This window comes from Petromyzon marinus, chromosome 36 (genome assembly GCF_048934315.1).
Source record: "Petromyzon marinus isolate PM22_M1 ecotype Great Lakes invasive population chromosome 36, UKy_Petmar_22M1.pri1.0, whole genome shotgun sequence".
Taxonomy (NCBI): Eukaryota; Metazoa; Chordata; class Hyperoartia; order Petromyzontiformes; family Petromyzontidae; genus Petromyzon; species Petromyzon marinus.
The window spans coordinates 10,661,033-10,682,402 of NC_133702.1; the positions used below are offsets into that span (position 1 = coordinate 10,661,033).

Below are 21,370 nucleotides of genomic sequence, written 5' to 3' on the forward strand. Positions count from 1 at the left end.
ACATGTATTAGCCACTCCCCCGTACGGAAACGCTACTTGCTCGAAACACAATTAAACTGCCCACGCGCTCCGCATACTATACAATTGCCAAAAAACAAGGTAATCTACTCGCTACACAACATTGCCCAAAACCAAATTTCCCCGAATGCATCCGACCTCATCAGATCTTCAAAGCTTAGTGGGGTTGAGCATGATTTGTACCAGCAGGGTCTGCCAAGTATTGTAGGCATGGGGCTGTGAGGTGCATGCATTTTCTCTGGACTATCTGGTTTAACCTATGTAAAAAAAATATAAAAACTATAAACAATTTTCATTTTACCAGCTATGGCCTACTGAGCTCTATAGCTCATTTTCAGAAGCAAGCTGGCCACACATCATAGCTCAATGAAGTGGCTTATCATCACGTGGAAATATACAGCTGCAAAAATACTCTTAACGCAGATTTCTATATTTGGAGAGAAAAACCGGTGGACCCGGTGAAAAATCTACGCGACCACGAAGAGAACATGAAAACTCCAAATATGAATCATCAGGGTTGGCATCGAACCCACGACCTCCTGTATACCAGGCAAGGTAGTTAACATCTCGCCACCGTGGCGCTCAATATGCAAATTGCTCATGACTAGACTTGAACAAATCCATTAGCCAATTCCAATGCAGCAACCTCTTGAAAAAATAGGATTTGGCTACGTACGGTGCGAAAGAAGTTCAGCATACATACATTTCATGGAAACTCAACATCTTATTTATTTTTACCCGTCACAGAGCAGCACTACCCCTTTTCACCATCGAGTAATATTGCATACTCACCGCACAAGTGCAAAGCCATTCCTGAGGTCCCCCGTCAACACACGTTCCACCAACTGCAGCACACTGCCCACCGCTAGCAGTGCGCCGTCATACGAGCCCTGGCACGCCCGGTTACACACAGACACACCCCGTTCAGCCGGTGCACACCGGGATGTCGTCATCTGAGTGTTGGTACAATGCTCAGGCACCCACCTTGTGGAGATACACCGAGTCGAATGTGTCTGACAGGGACTTCCGCTCCTGATCCGACATTTCAGCTGTGGATTGCATCATGCGTATGTACTCCTGGCTGGAACACGCACACACCGCACACGTTGCACGTTTGTTCCAGAACACGCTCACCTCTCCAAGAAACTCAACACATTACACAATAACAAAGTGGCCTTAAAAGGAAAAATATATAAGAGATGACAATTCGAGCAATGGCCCTACATACTACAACAGCAGTGTTATTAACAAATTCGATTAAAAATAATTCGTAATTTCTTCAAGAGGATGCACTGAACATCAAAGACAAACCATAAACCGGTCTCCAGAATGAATAACATTAAATCTGTACAATTTACCACCCACCCAACCTGAGACTTTATGAATTATCAATGTTTGGGGTTATTATTCCACTGCACAGTTTGTCTTTTTTAATCTGGTTTGCACTCTCTTGTTAATGTTGTTCCATTTGTAGTTTGTCTCATTTGAATGGGATTTACTAGTGGAGCCATTTGCACCATCTCAATCTTTCAGACCGTTGGCAGAAAGGAAATCCACAACATTTGAAAACACATGCACTAAGCGAATAAATACACAATGGGCATAAGAAGCAATATGCATTTTTTGGTTCTTTCAGTAAAGTCACGTAGAAGGGAAACAATAAAATAATAAAAATATAAAATAAAATTATCACGACGTTTCGACTGCAACACAAGCAATCATCATCAGGTGTGAAAACCACAGCAAGAAAATTTGAAAAAATATAACATTTTTTGCTGTGGTTTTCACACCTGATGATGATTGCTTGTGTTGCAGTCAAAACGTCGTGATAATTTTATTGTTTTAGATTTTTATTATTTTATTGTTTCCCTTCTACGTGACTTTACCGAAAGAACCAAGAATATGGATCCCTGCAGTCATGAAAGCTTTAAATCAAAATATTAATTTCATTAAGTGTTACAAGCCTACTGTGCAGAGGACTTAAAATCTACAAAAATACTTTACAGCCCTTTGTCAATCCACTGCTGGATTAAGGCCTCCCCATCCCACGCAGGTTGTTCAACCATACTTGACAATAGTTCACCATGCTGGTCAATGGAGACCGGATTAGATATTACTTGCCACTGATGTTTTAGCAGTTGACCAGAATTAAACTTTGGCCTCCCGGTTCATACAGAGAGCAGTGTGAAAACCGCTGCATCACTGCTCCACTCCTACAGGGTACTTTTTAATTCACTCGCGCAAGATGAACGCTATGTGCGCCGTGTGAAACGTGTGCCATGTAAGCTGTGAGGTGGTGTTCCGTGCAATACCTGTGACAAAACATCAGCTCCTCCACTGAGGCCATTCTGGGCTGGACACACAACCATGCACATAACACAGGCATGAGCTTGTGCACAAACATACGGAGAGGTCCTGCACAGGGCATCAATCGCTAAAATAGTCACAATAGCACTTAGAAAAACAACACACACAGCACAATGCCTGGCTGAAAGCGAGGGGATAGCCTTGCTCTTCTGACAATTTGAAAATCATTGCGCTAATGCCATTATTCAAGACGATGGGAAAAAAAAAATTGCGTTTTTCTTTGCAGCTGTCAGTGCATAAGCCAGTGTCAGCAAATTGCCCTGGAAATTACACCAAAGAACCCCTCTTGAAGCCTTTTCAACAGAGCTATTCATCCAAACCTGGGTCACACCTTTTAAATTCCTGTAAATATTTTACGTAGCATATCAAACTACCACTTTACATAGCTGGAATAAGGCAAAACCAAGGAATAAATTTGTTCAACATGATGAGTTTTCTGTCCAACCATAGGTCAAGAAAAAGACAAAGATCCCCCATATAGCCTTTACAGACTTTTGTGGACAAGTGCTGTTAGTGAGCACCTCATGAAGGTTGGCACAGTACATGAAGGAGTGGGTGGCCAGCACCACGCCCGACCGCCGTTGTCTCCCTAGTGGTGATGTTTACACACCACACCACGAGGTACTCATTTGAGGCTAAGTAAACCTAGGAGTAGACCGGTTCAAATCATTGTCACTGGTGTTGGTCATGAATGGGAATCGAACTCGGGTCACTGGATTCATAGCGCAACACGTTAACTGCTACACCACCACTCCCCAAAGCCATAGGTTAACAGGCTGAGATCAACTCGACACCTGAGATCTGGATTCAAAGCCAGGTTTTCAACGGTGCCAACTGTGTGCTGTATCTTCTGGACTACTCAGCTTTCCAACTTGGGTTCAAACCGTGACTGCATCAGCTCTGTCCATCTGTCCGCAACTTTGGGTTACAATAACTCTCGTAAACGTTATTCAATATGAAAGACATTTTATTTTTAAGTTGTGTTACTATTGGAGACTGACCCTGAAGAAAATTGCTCAAATTAATCAAAAGGTTGCTGCGAAGCTCGGAAGGTAACAATGTTGCCAACTAAATATTAACGCAGTCAAAAAGCATGCTCGACTGTGTTACAGAACGCATGCGTATGCATTAATTCGCTTCCTTGCTAACCATGAGCTGCAGCTCATCTACTGGTTCCGGTGTTGAGAATGCGGTGGTGTCACCACCGTGCCAAGATTGCCCACCTCCACAACAGAGCAGCGGGGCACCAGCCCAGAGCGCGTGATGGATGCCAGCACTTCTTTCGCTCGCTCGGGGCACTCAACGTGGCTGCATCGACGAAGGGAGAACACCCACGCGTGAGTGACAACCACGCACTCGTACAGTCAAACTTATCTTATCCATGGTGACGTGTTACTGGCAGACTCTATTTCAGGTTTATGTTTTCCTGCCATTTGTAACACAGATCATGCCCAGAGGGAAAAACCATCCGAAGGCTAGAAGCGCTTGAGATTTGGTGTTTTGGAGGAGGATGGAATGGACAGGGAAATTTTGGAACAATAAAATGTTCAAAATAATGGGAAGCCAAAGCCTGATGCTGGATTGAGTCAGACAGAGGCAGCTGGCAGATATTATTTGGATGTGTAGTGCGAGGCTCGCGGACTATTGGGAAATCAAAGGCAGAAGAGCAAGCGGAGAAAAGTCGGACATGGCGGTGGTATGACATTAAAGAAGTGAACCGAACTCTTTAACACTTCAAGGTAAACAATAACAGCCTGTGCTGAGGGTAAGGACTGGCAAATATCGATTGTCTACATCCGAACTTGCGGCTGACACAGAAATATTTGAGGTTGAACATTACGAGTGTTTGTGGTTCACTGTGGAAACGTAATGAGCTGGGGAAGCACCTCTCCCAGGGGCAGGAGACTAGCTCCATGCGCGCGTCGAACACCAGGCCTGTCCCATACGCACACTCCACGTGCTGTGGCACATCCTGCAGACGCACGTGCAAGCATTCTTAAATCACACGTGCGTGCACATACAACATATGAAGTTTAACATGCATGCATACATACATACAGATTGTTGGAGCAAGTAATGTTAAGACAGTAGCTAGTAAGGCTGGCACAGCACACCTGAGGGGGTGGCGTGGCATGCACCAGGCTTGACTGCCTCTGTCTCCTCAGTGGCGATATTTACACACCACACCAGGTACTCATTAAAGGCTAAGTATACCTAGTGGAGGTACAGGACCAGCTAAGAAAATCGCCACTGATATTAGCTGCGGCCGGGAATCGCACTCCAGTCGCTGGGTTCGTAGCACGGTGCATTAACCATAATGCCACCGCCTCACCCTGCATACGCAACAACACAGTGCAACTTCAGTCTCAATGCTCTCATTCATCTGCGTGTGTTTCTTTTCATGGGAGTGAATGTAAGGATGTGTGCGTTACCAGCTGGGCCATACGCCTCCCCATCCTGTCCTGCTTGACTTGAGCTATACGATCACTCTTCCGGCTCTCCTGTGACATCTTTTGCCTGTTCCTCCGCTTGCCACCCGCCTGTTATCCAAGGCACACACACATGTGAACACTCGCTGGCATAGGCATATGAGAGCTTCACTTGGAAACACCGCAGGTTCAACATGATCAAGTTGCCGTAGTCTACAAGTAGAGGTCACGCAGGGTTAATTTACAAAACTTCACCACGTTGGTTAATGCGGGTTGAAGACGAGGGGCATAGATGTCGGAGTATAGAGATGGAGTACAGCAATATATTTTGCCACACAAGTACAAACTGTTTGCATATTTGATCGGACATATTTAAATGTATAGGTCCTTTAAGAGAAATTTGACCTACTTGCAAACAATAAAACATGCGTAATTAAAATGTTGTTGGCTATGTGTTTAGAGGGGGGCAGTGGATAACGCACTGCGCTATGAATGCGGCCCCTGAGTTCGGCTTTATTCAATTCTTGACCAGCAGGACTGAGAGTTGGCCAAGCGCTGGTGAGGATTAACTTGCTGATTAACCCCTAATTAATGTATAATCTGTCGCGTGGTCATACCGACGATGGCTTCTCACGACCTCTGCCAGGACAATGATCCATTTTGCCAGCTCCTGCCAGACAAATGACAATTGGTTAAGTGTTGACATACCAACTGCTGACTAAAACACCACCTTGCTTGAATTTCCTGCTTAGTTCACTAAGCTTGATACGAGGAAACGTGTTTTTTTTTAAAGTCTACTTTCATGAGAAATGGTTTAAATATTATACTTGGCTTCATTACAGCCCCTCCTTAAAGGGGCTCCTCTGTTTCTATTGTGCTAAATACTTTGCAACACAAAAGTCTAAGCTTGCGTCAAAAGCAGATTCAGCATTTGTCAAGAATGGCTTTCAAAATTGTAAGAAGGCAGTGGAGAAATATATCTTGATTTAAAGCTTTCGTGACTGCAGGGATTCATATTCTTGGTTCTTTCGGTAAAATCACGTAGAAGGGGAACAATGATGATTGCTTGTGTTGCAGTCGAAATGTCGTGAGAATTTTATTGTTTTATATTTTTATTATTTTATTGTTTCCCTTCTACGTGACTTTACCGAAAGAACCAAGAATATGGAGAAATATAGTGCGCATAAAGACGGCCAGAATCACAAATTAGCTGTGATGACTCAGATTCAGGAGCCAAAACCTGTTGATGTGCAACTTTCACGTGAGCTTGAAAGCAGCAACAAGCGAAGAGAAATCGTATGAAGATTGTTGGGGGTGTCAAGTACTTGGCACTGCAAGGTCTGGCTTTTCGAGGAGTTGATAAGGAGAGTGGGAATTTCAGCCAGCTTCTAAAGTACAAGGGAGAGAGTGATGCAGAGCTGACCACCTGGCTGAAATGTCACTTTGATTTCACCAGTCCCCAAATGCAAACAAAATTTTAAGCTGGTGGGCAATACAATCCTTAAATAAATTGTCGGAAATAACATCAATACCAGTGGTCCAGTTCGCACTTATCATTGATGGCACCCAGGATATATCAGGAGTTGAGCAGGAGTCAATATATTTGCACTTTGTAGATGCAGATCTACAACCAAAGGATGAATTCCAGGGACTCTACGATGTGTCACCAACGACAGGGCAAAATATAGCCAAGACAGCATGTTATGTGATGATGCTCTCGGCCTTCCTCTGCCGCAAATATGGCTGGACGATTGCAGAAGGTGCATGCCATTTTAAGGCAAGAACAACTGCTGGCTATGTATTGTCACTGTGGTCCACACTGCGTGAACTTAGTTACGCAGGCTGCATGTGTAGCCTCTCCACTAGTTAGATAATCAATGGGTCTGGTGCATGAATTTGGGGGCTTCTTTAATCAATCTGGCAAGTTCAAGGTGATTTTCCAGGAAATCACAAAATCAGAGCATGGTTTCACCTCGTTGAAACCTGTCCCACCAGGTAGACTGTTCGCACCGCTGCCATCTGCTTAGTTCTCAGCCTGTATGAGTCAGTGCTGACAGCCCTTGAAGAAATAGCATCATGCAGCTCATCTGACACTTCAACTGAGGCCAATGGTCTTCATGGAACATTTCTAAAAGGGAACACTGTGCTCGGCCTTGTAATGGCTGAAGACCTGATGGGGGATTTGGAGTGCCTGAACACCTCCCTGCAGCTAAGAAAACAGACTGTTTCAGGTATGTTGGAGGCTGTGGACCATGTCAAAACAAGCATGCAGGACAAGCGAACGGAGGAGCACTTTGATGTCTTGTTCACAAAAGCAACTGCTATGGCAACAAAGTTTGACCTACAACCTATTCAGATGCCTCATATCCGCAAACCTACAAAGAGTTACACTGGTCAGGCTGCAGCCCATATCCATCCGGATGCCTCAGTCTTTGTACAGAGCGCAATTCTACATCCCTTGGACACAGTGAATACTCAATTCATAGAGGTTTGATGAAGCTGGATTCCACAAGCTGCAGCAACTTGAAATTGTGCTGCTACACAAAGACATGGACAAAGTGGTAGACGAGTATCCTGAATTGAATTCAAGACTACTGCAGATGCAGCTGGCCATGTTTGGGGCTAATTACACATATAAAACGAGCACAGATGCTAGCATTATTAGGGAAATTGTGCCAGAGGTGAGAGGTCTCTTCAGTCAGGTGGAAGCTTTAGGAAGGCTTCTGCTGGTCGTCCCTACCTCCTCTGTAAAGGCTGAGAGGAGTTTTAGTGCCCTGAGGAGGCTTAAGACATGGCTTAGATCTTCAATTAGTCAAACAAGGCTGAATAATGTGGCCATGTGTCACGTGCACCAAGAAAAACTGGGCAGACTGGACCTTGAAGGAATATGGCAGTCTTTTATCTGTCAACGATATGCGCATAAAGGCCTTTGGATCCTTTGCTTGAAGAATGGCAAGTCAAAACACTTATCATGGCCTGGAGAGGAGATGAGAGGATAGGATAGGAGAGCAGAGGAATAGAACAGAAATGACTGCAGAGCAGTGGAGAGGAAAAGAGATGACTGGAGAAGAGAGGAGAATATAGGAGCAGAGGAGAGGAGAAGAGAGGGCTGGAGAGGAGAAGAGAGGAGAGCAGAGCAAACACCCCTGCTGCCCACCCAAGTTTACTTGTAAATATGTAAATAAAAACAACAATTTGCTAAACCTTGGCCACAATATCTGGACTTGTCTTCATATAACAATGCATATATTTCTGTTTATATGATTATGGTTATGGTTGTACTTTATTAATCCCTAATCTCTGCCATTACATACAATGAAACAAGAAAACGTAAAAAAAGGAAATAAACAGAGCAATGTAATACAATACACAATTAGACATTATTGTAAAACATAAATAAAAAGTCCATCCCATGTGTTAGTTATTTTAGGCAGGAATTTTTTTTCAAGTTTAGCTTTTTTATGGGGGGGGGGGGGTATTGCTGGGGGAGTGTGGTATTGATGGATGTCTGTGGTATTGATGGAAGTGTGGGGTATTTCTGGGGGTGTGTAGTATTGCTGGGGGTTTGTGGTATTGATGGATGTGTGTGCTATTGCTGGGGGTGTGGTATTGCTGGGGGTGTGTGGTATTGATGGATGTGTGTGGTATTGCTGGATGTGTGTGGTATTGCTGGGGGTGTGTGGTATTGCTGGGGAGTGTGGTATTGCTGGGGGAGTGTGGTATTGCTGGGGAGTGTGGTATTGCTGGGGAGTGTGGTATTGCTGGGGAGTGTGGTATTGATAGGGGTGTGTGGTATTGCTGGATGTGTGTGGTATTGCTGGGGAGTGTGGTATTGCTGGGAAGTGTGGTATTTCTGGGGGTGTGTGGTATTGCTTGGGAGTGTGGTATTGCTGGGGGTGTGTGGTATTGATGGGGGAGTGTGGTATTGCTGGGGAGTGTGGTATTGATAGGGGTGTGTGGTATTGCTGGGGCAGTGTGGTATTGATGGATGTGTGGTATTTCTGGGGGTGTGTGGTATTGATGGGGGTGTGTGGTATTGATGGGGAGTGTGGTATTGATGGGGAGTGTGGTATTTCTGGGGGTGTGTGGTATTTCTGGGGGTGTGTGGTATTCCTGGGGGTGTGTGGTATTTCTGGGGGTGTGTGGTATTGCTGGGAGTGTGGTATTTCTGGGGGGGTGTGGTATTGATGGGGAGTGTGGTATTGATGGGGAGTGTGGTATTGATGGGGAGTGTGGTATTTCTGGGGGTGTGTGGTATTGCTGGGGGTGTGTGGTATTGCTGGGGGTGTGTGGTATTGATGGATATGTGTGGTATTGCTGGGGGAGTGTGGTATTGCTGGGGGTGTGTGGCATTGCTGGAGTGTGTGGTATTGATGGATGTGTGTGATATTGCTGGGGGTGTGTGGTATTGCTGGGGGTGTGTGGTATTGCTGGGGGAGTGTGGTATTGCTGGGGGAGTGTGGTATTGATGGAAGTGTGTGGTATTGCTGGGGGTGTGTGGTATTGCTGGGGGTGTGTGGTATTGTTGGATGTGTGTGGTATTGCTGGTGGAGTGTGTGGTATTTCTGGGGGAGTGTGGTATTGATGGATGTGTGTGGTATTGCTGGGGGAGTGTGGTATTGCTGGGGGTGTGTGGTATTGCTGGAGTGTGTGGTATTGATGGATGTGTGTGATATTGCTGGGGGTGTGTGGTATTGCTGGGGGTGTGTAGTATTGCTGGGGAGTGTGGTATTGCTGGGGGAGTGTGGTATTGATGGAAGTGTGTGGTATTGCTGGGGGTGTGTGGTATTGCTGGGGGTGTGTGGTATTGTTGGATGTGTGTGGTATTGCTGGCGGAGTGTGTGGTATTTCTGGGGGAGTGTGGTATTGATGGATGTGTGTGGTATTGCTGGGGGAGTGTGGTATTGCTGGGGGAGTGTGGTATTGATGGAAGTGTGTGGTATTGCTGGGGGTGTGTGGTATTTCTGGGGGGGTGTGGTATTGCTGGGGGTGTGTGGTATTGCTGGGGGAGTGTGGTATTTCTGAGGGAGTGTGTGGTATTGCTGGGGGTGTGTGGTATTGCTGGGGGAGTGTGGTATTTCTGAGGGAGTGTGTGGTATTGCTGGGGGTGTGTGGTATTGCTGGGGGAGTGTGGTATTGCTGGGGGTGTGTGGTATTGCTGGGGTGTGTGGTATTGCTGGGGGAGTGTGGTATTTCTGGGGGTGTGTGGTATTGCTGGGGGTGTGTGGTATTGCTGGGGGGTGTGTGGTATTGCTGGGGGAGTGTGGTATTGCTGGGGGTGTGTGGTATTGCTGGGGGAGTGTGGTATTGCTGGGGGAGTGTGTGGTATTGCTGGGGGTGTGTGGTATTGCTGGGGGTGTGTGGTATTGCTGGGAGTGTGTGGTATTGCTGGGGGAGTGTGGTATTGCTGGGGGAGTGTGTGGTATTGCCGGGGAGTGTGTGGTATTGCTGGGGGAGTGTGGTATTGCTGGGGGTGTGTGGTATTGCTGGGGGTGTGTGGTATTGCTGGGGGAGTGTGGTATTGCTGGGGGAGTGTGTGGTATTGCTGGGGGTGTGTGGTATTGCTGGGGGTGTGTGGTATTGCTGGGAGTGTGTGGTATTGCTGGGGGAGTGTGGTATTGCTGGGGGAGTGTGTGGTATTGCTGGGGGTGTGTGGTATTGCTGGGGGTGTGTGGTATTGCTGGGAGTGTGTGGTATTGCTGGGGGTGTGTGGTATTGCTGGAGGTGTGTGGTATTGCTGGGGGTGTGTGGTATTGCTGGGGGAGTGTGGTATTGCTGGGGGAGTGTGTGGTATTGCTGGGGGAGTGTGGTATTTCTGGGGGTGTGTGGTATTGCTGGAAGTGTGTGGTATTGCTGGGGGAGTGTGGTATTGCTGGGGGAGTGTGTGGTATTGCTGGGGGAGTGTGGTATTGCTGGAAGTGTGTGGTATTGCTGGGGGAGTGTGTGGTATTGCTGGGGGAGTGTGTGGTATTGCTGGAAGTGTGTGGTATTGCTGGGGGAGTGTGGTATTGCTGGGGGAGTGTGTGGTATTGCTGGGGGAGTGTGGTATTGCTGGGGGAGTGTGTGGTATTGCTGGGGGAGTGTGGTATTGCTGGAAGTGTGTGGTATTGCTGGGGGAGTGTGGTATTGCTGGGGGAGTGTGGTATTGCTGGGGGAGTGTGGTATTGCTGGGGGAGTGTGTGGTATTGCTGGGGGTGTGTGGTATTGCTGGGGGAGTGTGGTATTGCTGGGGGAGTGTGTGGTATTGCTGGAAGTGTGTGGTATTGCTGGGAGTGTGTGGTATTGCTGGGGGAGTGTGGTATTGCTGGGGGAGTGTGGTATTGCTGGGGGAGTGTGTGGTATTGCTGGGGGAGTGTGTGGTATTGCTGGGGGAGTGTGTGGTATTGCTGGGGGTGTGTGGTATTGCTGGATGACATGCTGGGTGGATGACGTGTGTGGCGTGCGGGTTGAGTGATGGAGCACCAAGTCAACAAAGCTGCGGGGTTACGTGTGGGTGCGTGAACGACTCGAGCAGTACCTGCCGCGGACATCAACAACAACAGCAGCCGCCGCCGCCGCCGCCGCTCGCCACTAAGGTGGCCGTGTCGTCACCACGGCCCTTGTGCCAGGCTAAGTGCACCTCGAGTCGGCGGATCGCGCGTGCACCACAACCAAGCGACGGCCGCCACCTTTTTGTAAATCACAGTGCCCTTCGGCAGCCGCGAGCTCGCCGCTCGGCGCGATTGGACGGCCGCGCGCACGTGGCTCGCCGCGCGTGCACCGGACACCGCCCCCCCTCCCCGCATGCCCCCCCCCCCACGCAAACACTGACCAATCGGAACGACCCCTCTCGTCCAGAATGGTGTGGCCAATCGGAAGGCCGAACGAGCGCGCGCGCGCCCACCCCCCACCACCACCTCCGCTTGCGCGTGCGGACTGGGAATTGTGAAGCGGTGGCTGTGAGCGCGCGGGGGTGGTGGGGGCCGGGGGAGGGAGGGAGGGAGAGGGGTATGGGGGGGGGCGGACCGGGAGGAGGGAGGGACCACTGGGGGCAGGCGTCGGTCGCCATGGCAACGCCCGGTGCAGGCTCCGTCTCCTCATGGCGGCTTCGTCGTGGCAGCCAACTCCGTTCCAACTCGTATCAAGTCAAGAGGCGTTTATCTTTTAAAGCGTGTAGGTGTTCGTAGCCAATACTGTGCAATGATCCAAACGTGTTTAAATTTGGGTTATGCCCCGTGAACTATTTTCATCAAGTTAATTTCCCTCGTGATGCTCAACGCAGTTTTCGTCGTCGCATTGTCCGTGTTGAACTCGGCCATGGATCGCTTTCAGCCACCGGTGATGTAGAAGCTTTATTAGTCAGAATGCGATCGACACATTGGCGCGCATTAAGTCATATCTTCGTCCAAACGTGACAAGAATCTTGGAGTAAATATTTCATAGGGCCTAACCCAAAAATCAAATATAGATCATGGTAGCTTTTCTCGTGCAATACATGTGTAGTGTCGCGCGTATCCTCGCTCGAGGCTTGTGTGTGCGTGCGGGTGGCGTGAGTCGCACACACACTCAGTCGGAGACGCGGTGGTCACGGTGGTCGCACGTGTTGTTGAGTTCACGTCGCCACCCGGGTCCACCCCCCCCTCTCTCTCACGAGCACGCTGCCGCACGACCCGTCCCAGACACGACCCTGTTCGCGTTGCACCGACGGCGTCGACCGGGACAAGCAACAACTGTCCGGCAGCGCAGTGATCGGGCGAAGACGACGACGAGACGAGTCCACTCCCAGGACCTGAAGTCCGTCGCTCTCACTCTCCACTGCTTATATTCCACTCGGCGCGGCTTGACTCCGCCCTAGCCGCGCCTCCCTTCTCGAACCCACAAAAAATTATTCTAGGAGCTTCCCCACGAGGTCTAGCGTGACCCTTGCCCCGGTTCCTCTGCCCTGCCGGCACACCCGTGTGCATGCTCAACGAAGTGTGCACTAAGTGCCCACCTGCAGTTGCAGCTGCTGTACAACAGTCAGCGATATGTCACTACACATGTGTAGTGACATGGAATGGGTCACTACGAAGCATAGCGTGGGTTGCTGGCAGAGAAGGGGATCTGCAGTTGCAGCAGCCCTGTCTGTCAGCAGGTCACGTGATAAGTCAGAGAGAGGGATGTTGGGGAAAGGTGATAGAGGTGTCACGTGAGGTAAACCTGGGAAACAGCGAGTAGGTTCTAGAAGGGGGGTGTGGCCACGCTGGGAGGATAAAAGGGGACCCCGAGCGAAGGCTCGGGGCTGTTGCTTGGAGTGGGATCCTGTCGTGCTGCTGGAGTCTTCGTCCTCTACGTCTTCAACTTCTCGGCGTCATCAGTCAGGCAGTCTGCCAGCTGTCCTGACTGAGAGTTGTAGTTACCTCTTGTGAGCTGTGAAGGCTGATAATAAATAGAGTGCCTCCTACTCCTAGTGTCTCTGAGTAGGTCACTATACATGTGTAGTGAGCGACTTCCGAGACACAACGTGTAGAGGGCTTCTTATTTATTCTCACACTTCAGGCACAAGCACTGGGCGACTATATACATACACGGCTATGCATAGCTGACCCATCTACACAGCCCCACCGTCGGCGTCTAACTATATAGCTGGCTGACTAATATAGCGACAACGACAATGGGAACCGTGCAGAGGATCGGCGATGGGGCCGGACGACGAAGAGACCCGGGACCCCATGTCAGCCCCAAACCCTTGGTCACACCCCCCTTATATACTTCCCGGCGTGGCTAGGCCCCGCCTCTGGCCACGACCCCTTCCAGAACCTCCGAGCAGGTTCCTGGAGCTTCCAGACTGACCCCGCCTTTTACCTTTAACCCAGTTACGCCCCTATTCTAGTTGGTCATTATATAACACACCATACTCGTGATTACCCCTCCTGCTCAACAGATGGCACCCTGTCATTACACGTAACAGACAACGGTTTAATCTCTGGTTCCTTCTTGATTTGAAGCTTTTGTGACTGCAGGAATCCATACTTTGGTTCTTTCGGTAAAGTCACGTAGGTAGAAAAATAATAGATCACGACGTTTCGATCGCAACACAAGCAATCGTCATCAGGTCGGACAACCACAGCAAGAAAAACCTGCTGAAGTAGGCGAGAGATCTGCCGTGACATGAGGTTATATAGTAGGCCTCGGCAGTAGGGGGGAGAGAGAAGGAGGCGGTAGGAGGCGGGGCAGAAAGTGGACCCCGCAGTAGCACCCGGGTCACTGGAGTAAAGTGGGCCACCACGGCAGCTCTCCCCCTCTGCAGCCGACCTCTCCAGTGCTGCTGCGGTGGCCCACTTTACTCTGGTTCCTCTTCATAATATCACGTCGCCTATTTATCTAAATATATTACTCTTTCAAGATGTGACTTTTTGTTATTTGTGCTAATGCACAAATAAGGGACCCTCATCAATGTTATCTTGTTTTTACTTGCAGGTAAATATTTGCTATAGAAATTATTCTTTGTTTTAACTTTTAGGGTTGTTTGGGAAGACCTACATATTCTGAGAATGACAATGATCTCTCTTTTATTTTTAACTAGCTTTACTACCCGGCTTCGCCCGGGACTTGGATTTACGACGCCCGGCCGCCTTTGTCTCCCCAGTGGCAATGTTCACACACCACATCAGTTACTCATTTGAGGCTGAGTCTTCCTAGGGGAGGCCCAGGAGCGGTAAAAATAATCGTCACCACTACACTACCGCTCCCCCCACACACACACGCGCGCTAACCATAGGTACACATACACGCGCTTGCAGCAGACACACGCAACTTTCAGGGTGCGTACGGCAGTAAACGTCTGAAATAATAAGCAATGCTGCGCGAAGAACGCCTTAGACCTGCAACACATTTGCATTTCACTTTACCCGCTATCAGCAGGCACACTCCGTTACGCTTCCGCACACGGGTCACATGACATGTGACGTCACAGCTCCCTTGCCGTGCAAAAATAAATGCATTATTGTGCCGACCCCCCCCAAAAAATATACAAAGTAAATTTTTATAATTTTTGCATGGTGAACAGTCTGAAAAGTACCCACATGGCAAATTTCAAGTGTGTTGCATGTCGGGAAGTACGCTAAACATTTTGAACAGACACATAATCACAAATTTCCCTTTTATATATATAGAAGATAAGGTTATTTTTAACGTGCGCTTCAAAGGCTGGGAGAAAATCTCCTTTGAGTAAAAGAGAAAAATATATAATGATATTTGGATACTGCATTATTTGGTGTCTTGATCATCTTTGTGCTACTTTTGCTTTCTCGAGTTCTAAGCTGAATGACGAACGTCTTTTAATAAATAGATTGCAATATTTCAATTGCATCTTAAGGATTCTGTATTAGCCGTGCCCCTTTTGAGCATTCATTATCTGCGGATTCCTGCTACGTTTTTGAAGCAGCCTGCGTTATTCTTGTCAGTGGACAGACCGTCCTCGTCACAATTCGAGGCAAGGGGTCTAATCTGTGAGTGCTGCACTTGGAGTCTCAGTTTTATGATGAACCCTGCTACAGTTCTCTCTCTCTCTCTACGCCTGTCACTGACAACCATGGCACACTATGTTCCTCTTGCTTTCAACATTGGCTTTCCACATATGTATTTGATGTCGGCACAGCAGAAATACCTTGTTCGAGATGACATTGTATGGACGTACGTGATGCTGAAAGATGGGTACAGATTATTGCCTGGAAGGGGGTTGTGTTTCAAGAAGTTCTAGAAGCCACAAACCCGCGGCCGTCTGAAACGCTTTTCCTTCCAATATTAGGAACCCACTTGGAGCTATGCGCTATTAAGTAACCTAGATTGAAAACTCACTTCTTTAGAACTGCTTTTTGTGTTTAGTTTGTTGTCCTTCCTCCGCACCTCCGATTAGCACGATTGGCTACGTACTGGGGACTTGATGATATTTTGTCATTTTTGTGGAATTTTTTTCCCACTGGTTTTTTATTGAAGTACCGGTACATTATCACAGACAAATTATGACTAAGATGCCCAAAAATATGCCTTATTGTTGCATAAGTTAATTTGAATAAAGTGATTGCGTATTTAACCATATTTAATAAATATAAATAAAATTGTAAATCCAAGACTGCTATGGCAACCGCCTACTTTCTGGATGAGCATCTCGTTACCTCTCTGCACGGCTGCTGACCCGTGATTATTTTCATTTTTAATAGACTGTATTAATAGTGATTCAGCGTGCGTTCCTTCTCCAGAACCCCACCACTGTTGGAAGAGGGGGCCTGCCCACCCACCCAACTGGAGACTAACACAATATACAGTAAATGTTTGGAGGTGACGATAAAAAATGAGTCGTCACCTCTTCCAGGCGAATATCCCATCTCCCCAGACCTGTGGCCCATTCACTCAGGGATTAGATACTACGCTCACTTTATAGGCAGTATAAATGCTGTTAAAATGGTCATTGTCCCTGTACTTATTTTATATGCCCCATATTACTCTTTGTCTTTTTTACTGTGCCCAACTCAATTATTTCTACTTTTATACTTGCACCATAGGAAGGCTCACATTTAATTTAGTTATCGAACAGCCCCATAATTAACAGCTGCAAAGAGAGCACATGGTCTGTCATTTCTGGTTTTATTCCAGTTTTATGTTAGTGAGCTCTCAGTATATTTAGTGGTCATATAATGGCTGCCAGGGCCAGGTATGGAGGGACTGAGAGCAATTTTCAGCCTTTCTCCTCGAATTATAAATGTACTATGGTAGCACAAAGTTGATGTCCCAGCATCCGTGTTATAATGCTCTGTTTTGGCTTGACATTTGAAATATGGAATTTAATCAAAAATTAAACCAACTTTCTTCGGGGCCCTTTTCCAAGTGCTGCTCTCAAGCAAATCCCATCTATCAAGATTCATGGTGAATATACATTTTGGAGATAGTGGATCGAGAGCTAAATTAATGAAATTCATGCTCTTATCCATTCAAATGGGAATATTGAGAAGTTTGAAATTATGGAGAACATATCTAATATCTCTTGACCCCTTAACCAACTTATAAAATAAAACACCACTTATGGAAGCCCCCACCGAAGGATCGTAACCTTATCGTGGTGGTGAGGTTTGTGTGTTTCAATGACCCTCAGAGCTATGCCGCCTGGATTCTTGTACTCCTGGTAAGGTCTCCCTTGGCGAACAGGTGTGGGGGGAGGTTCCATCCAAATAACGGGCCCAACAAAAGTCCCTTATGAATGGTTCGGAAATATAAAAATTAGAGAACCTCACCTGGACAAGGTGTACCAGGACACCCCCCTGGAGCCAGGCCTGGGGGTGGTGTTCGCCGGCAAGCACCTGGTGGCCGGGTTGACCCACGTAACCCGGTCGGGCCCAGCCTGAAATGGGTACGTGGTGCTGTACTGTGGGCCCACCATCCGCAGGATGAGGGGCGGGTGCGATTCTAATATGGCAGGGAGAGGAATGGTCTCAGAAGGACTGGACCTTGGCAATTGACACTAGCTATTGGGATCTGGAATGTCACGTCATTGTGGGGGAAGGAGCCGGAGCTGGTGGAGGAGGTGGAAAGTTATCGACATAGTCAGCCTCACCTCTACACACAGCATTGGCACTGGAACCAAACGTCTCGATCGGGGGTGATGTCTCTCCTATTCCGGAGTAACCCCTGGTGAGAGGCCCCGGGTCGGTGTGGGGATACTCACAAGTCCCCGGCTGGGTGCTGTTTAGATGGAGTTTGTCCCAGTGGATGAGAGGGTCGCCTCAATTAGACTACGGGTCTCAGGAAAATTCTGACTGTTGTCTGTGCTTATGCACCAAACAGCAGTTCAGAGTATTTAGCCTTCTTGGAGACAGTGGGTGAAGTTTTCAATAGAGTTCCACCTACCGACTTCATAGTCTTACTGGGCGACTTCAATGATCATGTGGGGAAAAATGGAGATAGCTAGAAATGCATGATTGGGAGGAACGGCTCCCCTGATCTGAACCCGAATGGTGAAATGTTATTGGAATTCTGCGCTTGTCACGGAATGTCAATAACAAACACCATGTTCGAACACAAGGATTATCATAAGTGTACTTGGTACCAGAGCACTTTGGGCCAAAGATTAATGATTAACTTTAAAGTTCTATCATTGGACCGAAGGCCGTATGTTCTAGACACTCGGGTGAAGAGAGGGGCAGAGCTGTCAACTGATCACCACCTGATGTTAAGTTGGATCTGACGTTTGGGGCACCGACCAGATAGATGTGGAAGGCCCAAACGAATAGTGCTGGTTTTCTGGGAACATCTGGCGGAAGACCCAGTGCAGAAATATTTCAACTTCCACCTCCGGAAAAAAACTTTTCCGACACTTAAGGGGAGGTTATGGATATTCTGTCCGAATCGACAATGTTCAGGACCTCAATTGTCAATGCAGCTGCGAAAAGCTGTGGCCTGAAGGCAGTTGGTGCCTGTCATGGTGACAACCCTAGGACCCGCTGGAGGACACCAGTGGCAAGTTGAAAAAGGAGGATTTCCGAGCTATTCTCGGAAAAAGGTTTCCCAACTCAATTGAGAGGTACCGGCTTGCCAAGAGGGCGGCAGCGGTAGCAGTCGCTAAAGCGGAAGTTTAGGCGTGGGAGGAGTTTGGAGAGGCCATGGAGAGGGACTACCAGGCAGCCTCAAATATGTTCTAGCAAACCATCCTAGGGGTCGACAGGACGTGGCCCAGACTGTTCTCAGTAAGGGTGGCATAAGATTGAACTCAACTAAGGAGATAGTCGAGAGGTGAAAGGAACACTTTGAGGAGCTCCTCAACCCCATGAACATGCCCTCCTCTCAGGAGGCAGCCCTGGAAACAGCTGGGGGGTCGGATCCATCATGGCTGCTGAAGTTGCTGCGGCAGTCGAGGGCCTTTGTAGCGGCAAAACTGCTGGGGTGGACGAGATTCGCCCAGAGTTGTTGAAAGCGCTGGACAGTGTAGGGGTGTTGTGGTTAACACGCCTCTTCAATGTCGCATGGAAGGGGGGTACAATACCTCTGGAGTGGAAAACTAGGGTCGTGGTCCACATTTTTAAGACAGGGAACCAGAGGGTGTGCTCCAGCTACAGAGGGATCACACTTCTCAGCGTCCCAGGTAAAGCCTATTCCAGAGTGCTGGAGAGGAGGCTGCACCCGCTGGTCGAGCCTCAGATTCAGGAGGAACAATGCGGATTCCGTCAGGGTCATGGAACAATGGACCAGCTCTTTTCTCTCTCAGATATATGAGAGTATGACCTTGTTCCCGGGAATGTATTGTAGGAGGTGTTGGGGGAGTGTGATATTCCAGTGTCACTTTTGTGTGCCATCCGGTGCCTCTATTCCCGGAGTGAGAGCTGTGTCCATATTTTTGGTGTTAAATCAAAGCCGTTCACTGTGGGTGTTGGACTCCGCCAAGAGTCAGTGCCGGATTATCCTAGTAGCAAAAGTAGCCCCACGCTAAATGCTTTCAAGCTATCAATTCCGTTTCAATGATTCTGCACTTGCTCTATTACTATAGTACTATACTGCCTTAAACTTTTATGAACGACTGGGTGTTTAAGGTTATCGATTTGTCGTATTATCTGGCCATATAGCAAATGAAAAAATGCAATTACTTGACTATGCAAGTAAAACATTTGTGTTTTAATATTTATGTGTTTTTTTTTTATTTAGGGCCCCTTAATGACAAATGCTACAGGCCCCACACTAGCTTAATCCGGCATTGCCAAGGATGCGTCTTGTCTCCACTCCTGTTTGTGATTTTAATGGACAGGATATCAAGGTGCAGACGAGGTATGGAGAGTATCCCGTATGGGGGCATGGAGGTGGCATCGCTGCTTTTTGCAGATGACGTTGTCCTCTTTGCCTCGTCAATCTGTGATCTCCAGCGTGCACATGAACGGTTTGATGCCGAGTGTGAAGCGGCTGGGATGAGGATTAGCACCTTCAAATCTGAGGTCATGGATTCCTCCCGGGAGACGGTGGCGTGTGCTCTCCAGGTGAGGGTGGTAAGTGGGAGTGGGAGATCGACCGGCGGATCGGTGTGACGTCTGCAGTGGTGTGGGCACTGCACCGTTCCGTGGTAGTGAAGCGGGAGTTGAGTTTTCAAACAAAGCTCTCGGTTTACAGGTCGATCTACGTTCCCACCCTCACTTATGGTCATGAGCTTTGGGTAATGACCGAAAGGATGAAATCGAGGGTACAAGGGGCCGGGTGAAAAGCTCGGTAATCCGGGAAAGCCTCAAAGTCGAGCGGCTGCTTCTCCGGATCGAGAGGAGCCAGTTGAGGTGGTGCGGGCACCTGGTAAGGATGCCCCCTTCTAGACTCCCCCTGGAACTTTCTCCGGGCACGTCCCACTGGGCAAAGACCCCAGGGCCGGCCCAGGACACGCTGACGGGACTATGTCACTAAGCTGGCCTGGGAACGCCTGGGAATTCCCCAGGAAGAGCTAGAGTCTGTGTATAGTAGTTTATAATAGTGTAGTGTATAGTCGTGTATAGTGTAGTTGTCTATAGTAATGTAGTATTGGAGTCCGTTGGCAGGGAAAGGTAGGTCTGGACCGCCCTACTCAACATGCTGCCGCCACGACCCTCACCAGGGGGCAAGCGGATTGAGAAACGAACGAACGAACTTATGGAAGATAGCGTTTCATCCCATTTGAGAAATCCCTCGAATAAAAATGTTTAAGGCTGCGTTTCCAGTCTATAAAATACCAGAAATGTTTAACCTTCATGCGTTGTGACTTGACTCCCGGCGCACACACTCACATGGGAACAGTTAATCGCCTCTGCTATTACGCTTACCCGTGCTAAAGCCGTGTAATGAATCATGGGAATGCTTAACTTCACAGCTACACAGTAAACAGATCATCGCTCCACCTCCACCACTTCTGCCTCCTTCGTCATATTGTGTGACGTTGCGCGCACACACAAAGCGCTCTCGTGCTGCCAAGAAGACTTGAGCAATGGATGTCAGCGAGCACCTATTAACGCCGGCATGGCACATGGGGCGGTGTGGTCAGAGCTACGCCTGGCCACCTTCATCACCCCTGTGCCGAGATAAACACACTCCCAAACTAATTTATGGCCGAGACCAATTCAAGGGAGGGCAATAATCACTTCAGATACCACTTGCCACTGATCGCCATGGTCGGAAATTGAACTCCAGTAATTAGGTGTACGGCGCAGTGTGCAAACTGCTGCACCAGATACCAAACGCACGGCAACACGTTCAAGTTTCAAGTTTCATTTATTAGGAATAGCCCTGTGAGCCATGCGGCTCTTGAGTCGGGTGCAACCGCAATAAACAAAATATGAACAGAGAACATCTTAAAGCAACGACGCGCAACAGAAACATCCTGGAATAAACCACCAAATATTCCAGAAAAAAAAAACACCGTATTACAACGCTGTGTGCAAAAATCCCAGTGTGATGCAAGACAAACAATACAGTGAGGGAAAAAAGTATTTGATCCCCTGCTGATTTTGTACGTTTGCCCACTGACAAAGAAATGATCAGTCTATAATTGTAATGGTAGGTTTATTTGAACAGTGAGAGACAGGATACCAACAAAAAAATTC

The 21,370-nt window shown here is 48.1% G+C and overlaps 1 protein-coding gene and 1 long non-coding RNA gene across 2 annotated transcripts in view; one reads left to right on the forward strand and one right to left on the reverse strand.

Annotated features, from left to right (window-relative positions):
* The window catches only part of HDAC6 (histone deacetylase 6), a 35,708-nt gene extending 24,167 nt beyond the window's left edge, over positions 1 to 11,541 (reverse strand). The window contains exons 1-8 of the mRNA XM_032966428.2: positions 11,332 to 11,541; positions 5,432 to 5,484; positions 4,818 to 4,925; positions 4,272 to 4,357; positions 3,609 to 3,693; positions 2,331 to 2,371; positions 1,003 to 1,099; positions 811 to 908 (exon numbers count right to left, since the gene is read on the reverse strand). Coding sequence (XP_032822319.2) covers positions 811 to 908; positions 1,003 to 1,099; positions 2,331 to 2,371; positions 3,609 to 3,693; positions 4,272 to 4,357; positions 4,818 to 4,925; positions 5,432 to 5,484; positions 11,332 to 11,344 — 581 coding nt within the window. The 5' untranslated portion in view covers positions 11,345 to 11,541. The remainder of the gene's footprint in view (positions 1 to 810; positions 909 to 1,002; positions 1,100 to 2,330; positions 2,372 to 3,608; positions 3,694 to 4,271; positions 4,358 to 4,817; positions 4,926 to 5,431; positions 5,485 to 11,331) is intronic.
* Positions 11,542 to 11,814: 273 nt separating this feature from the next.
* LOC142930090 (uncharacterized) lies at positions 11,815 to 15,155 on the forward strand. The gene is made up of 2 exons (XR_012946054.1): positions 11,815 to 11,966; positions 12,473 to 15,155. It is a non-coding gene; the product is annotated as an uncharacterized LOC142930090 (long non-coding RNA).
* The last annotated feature ends 6,215 nt before the right edge of the window (positions 15,156 to 21,370 follow it).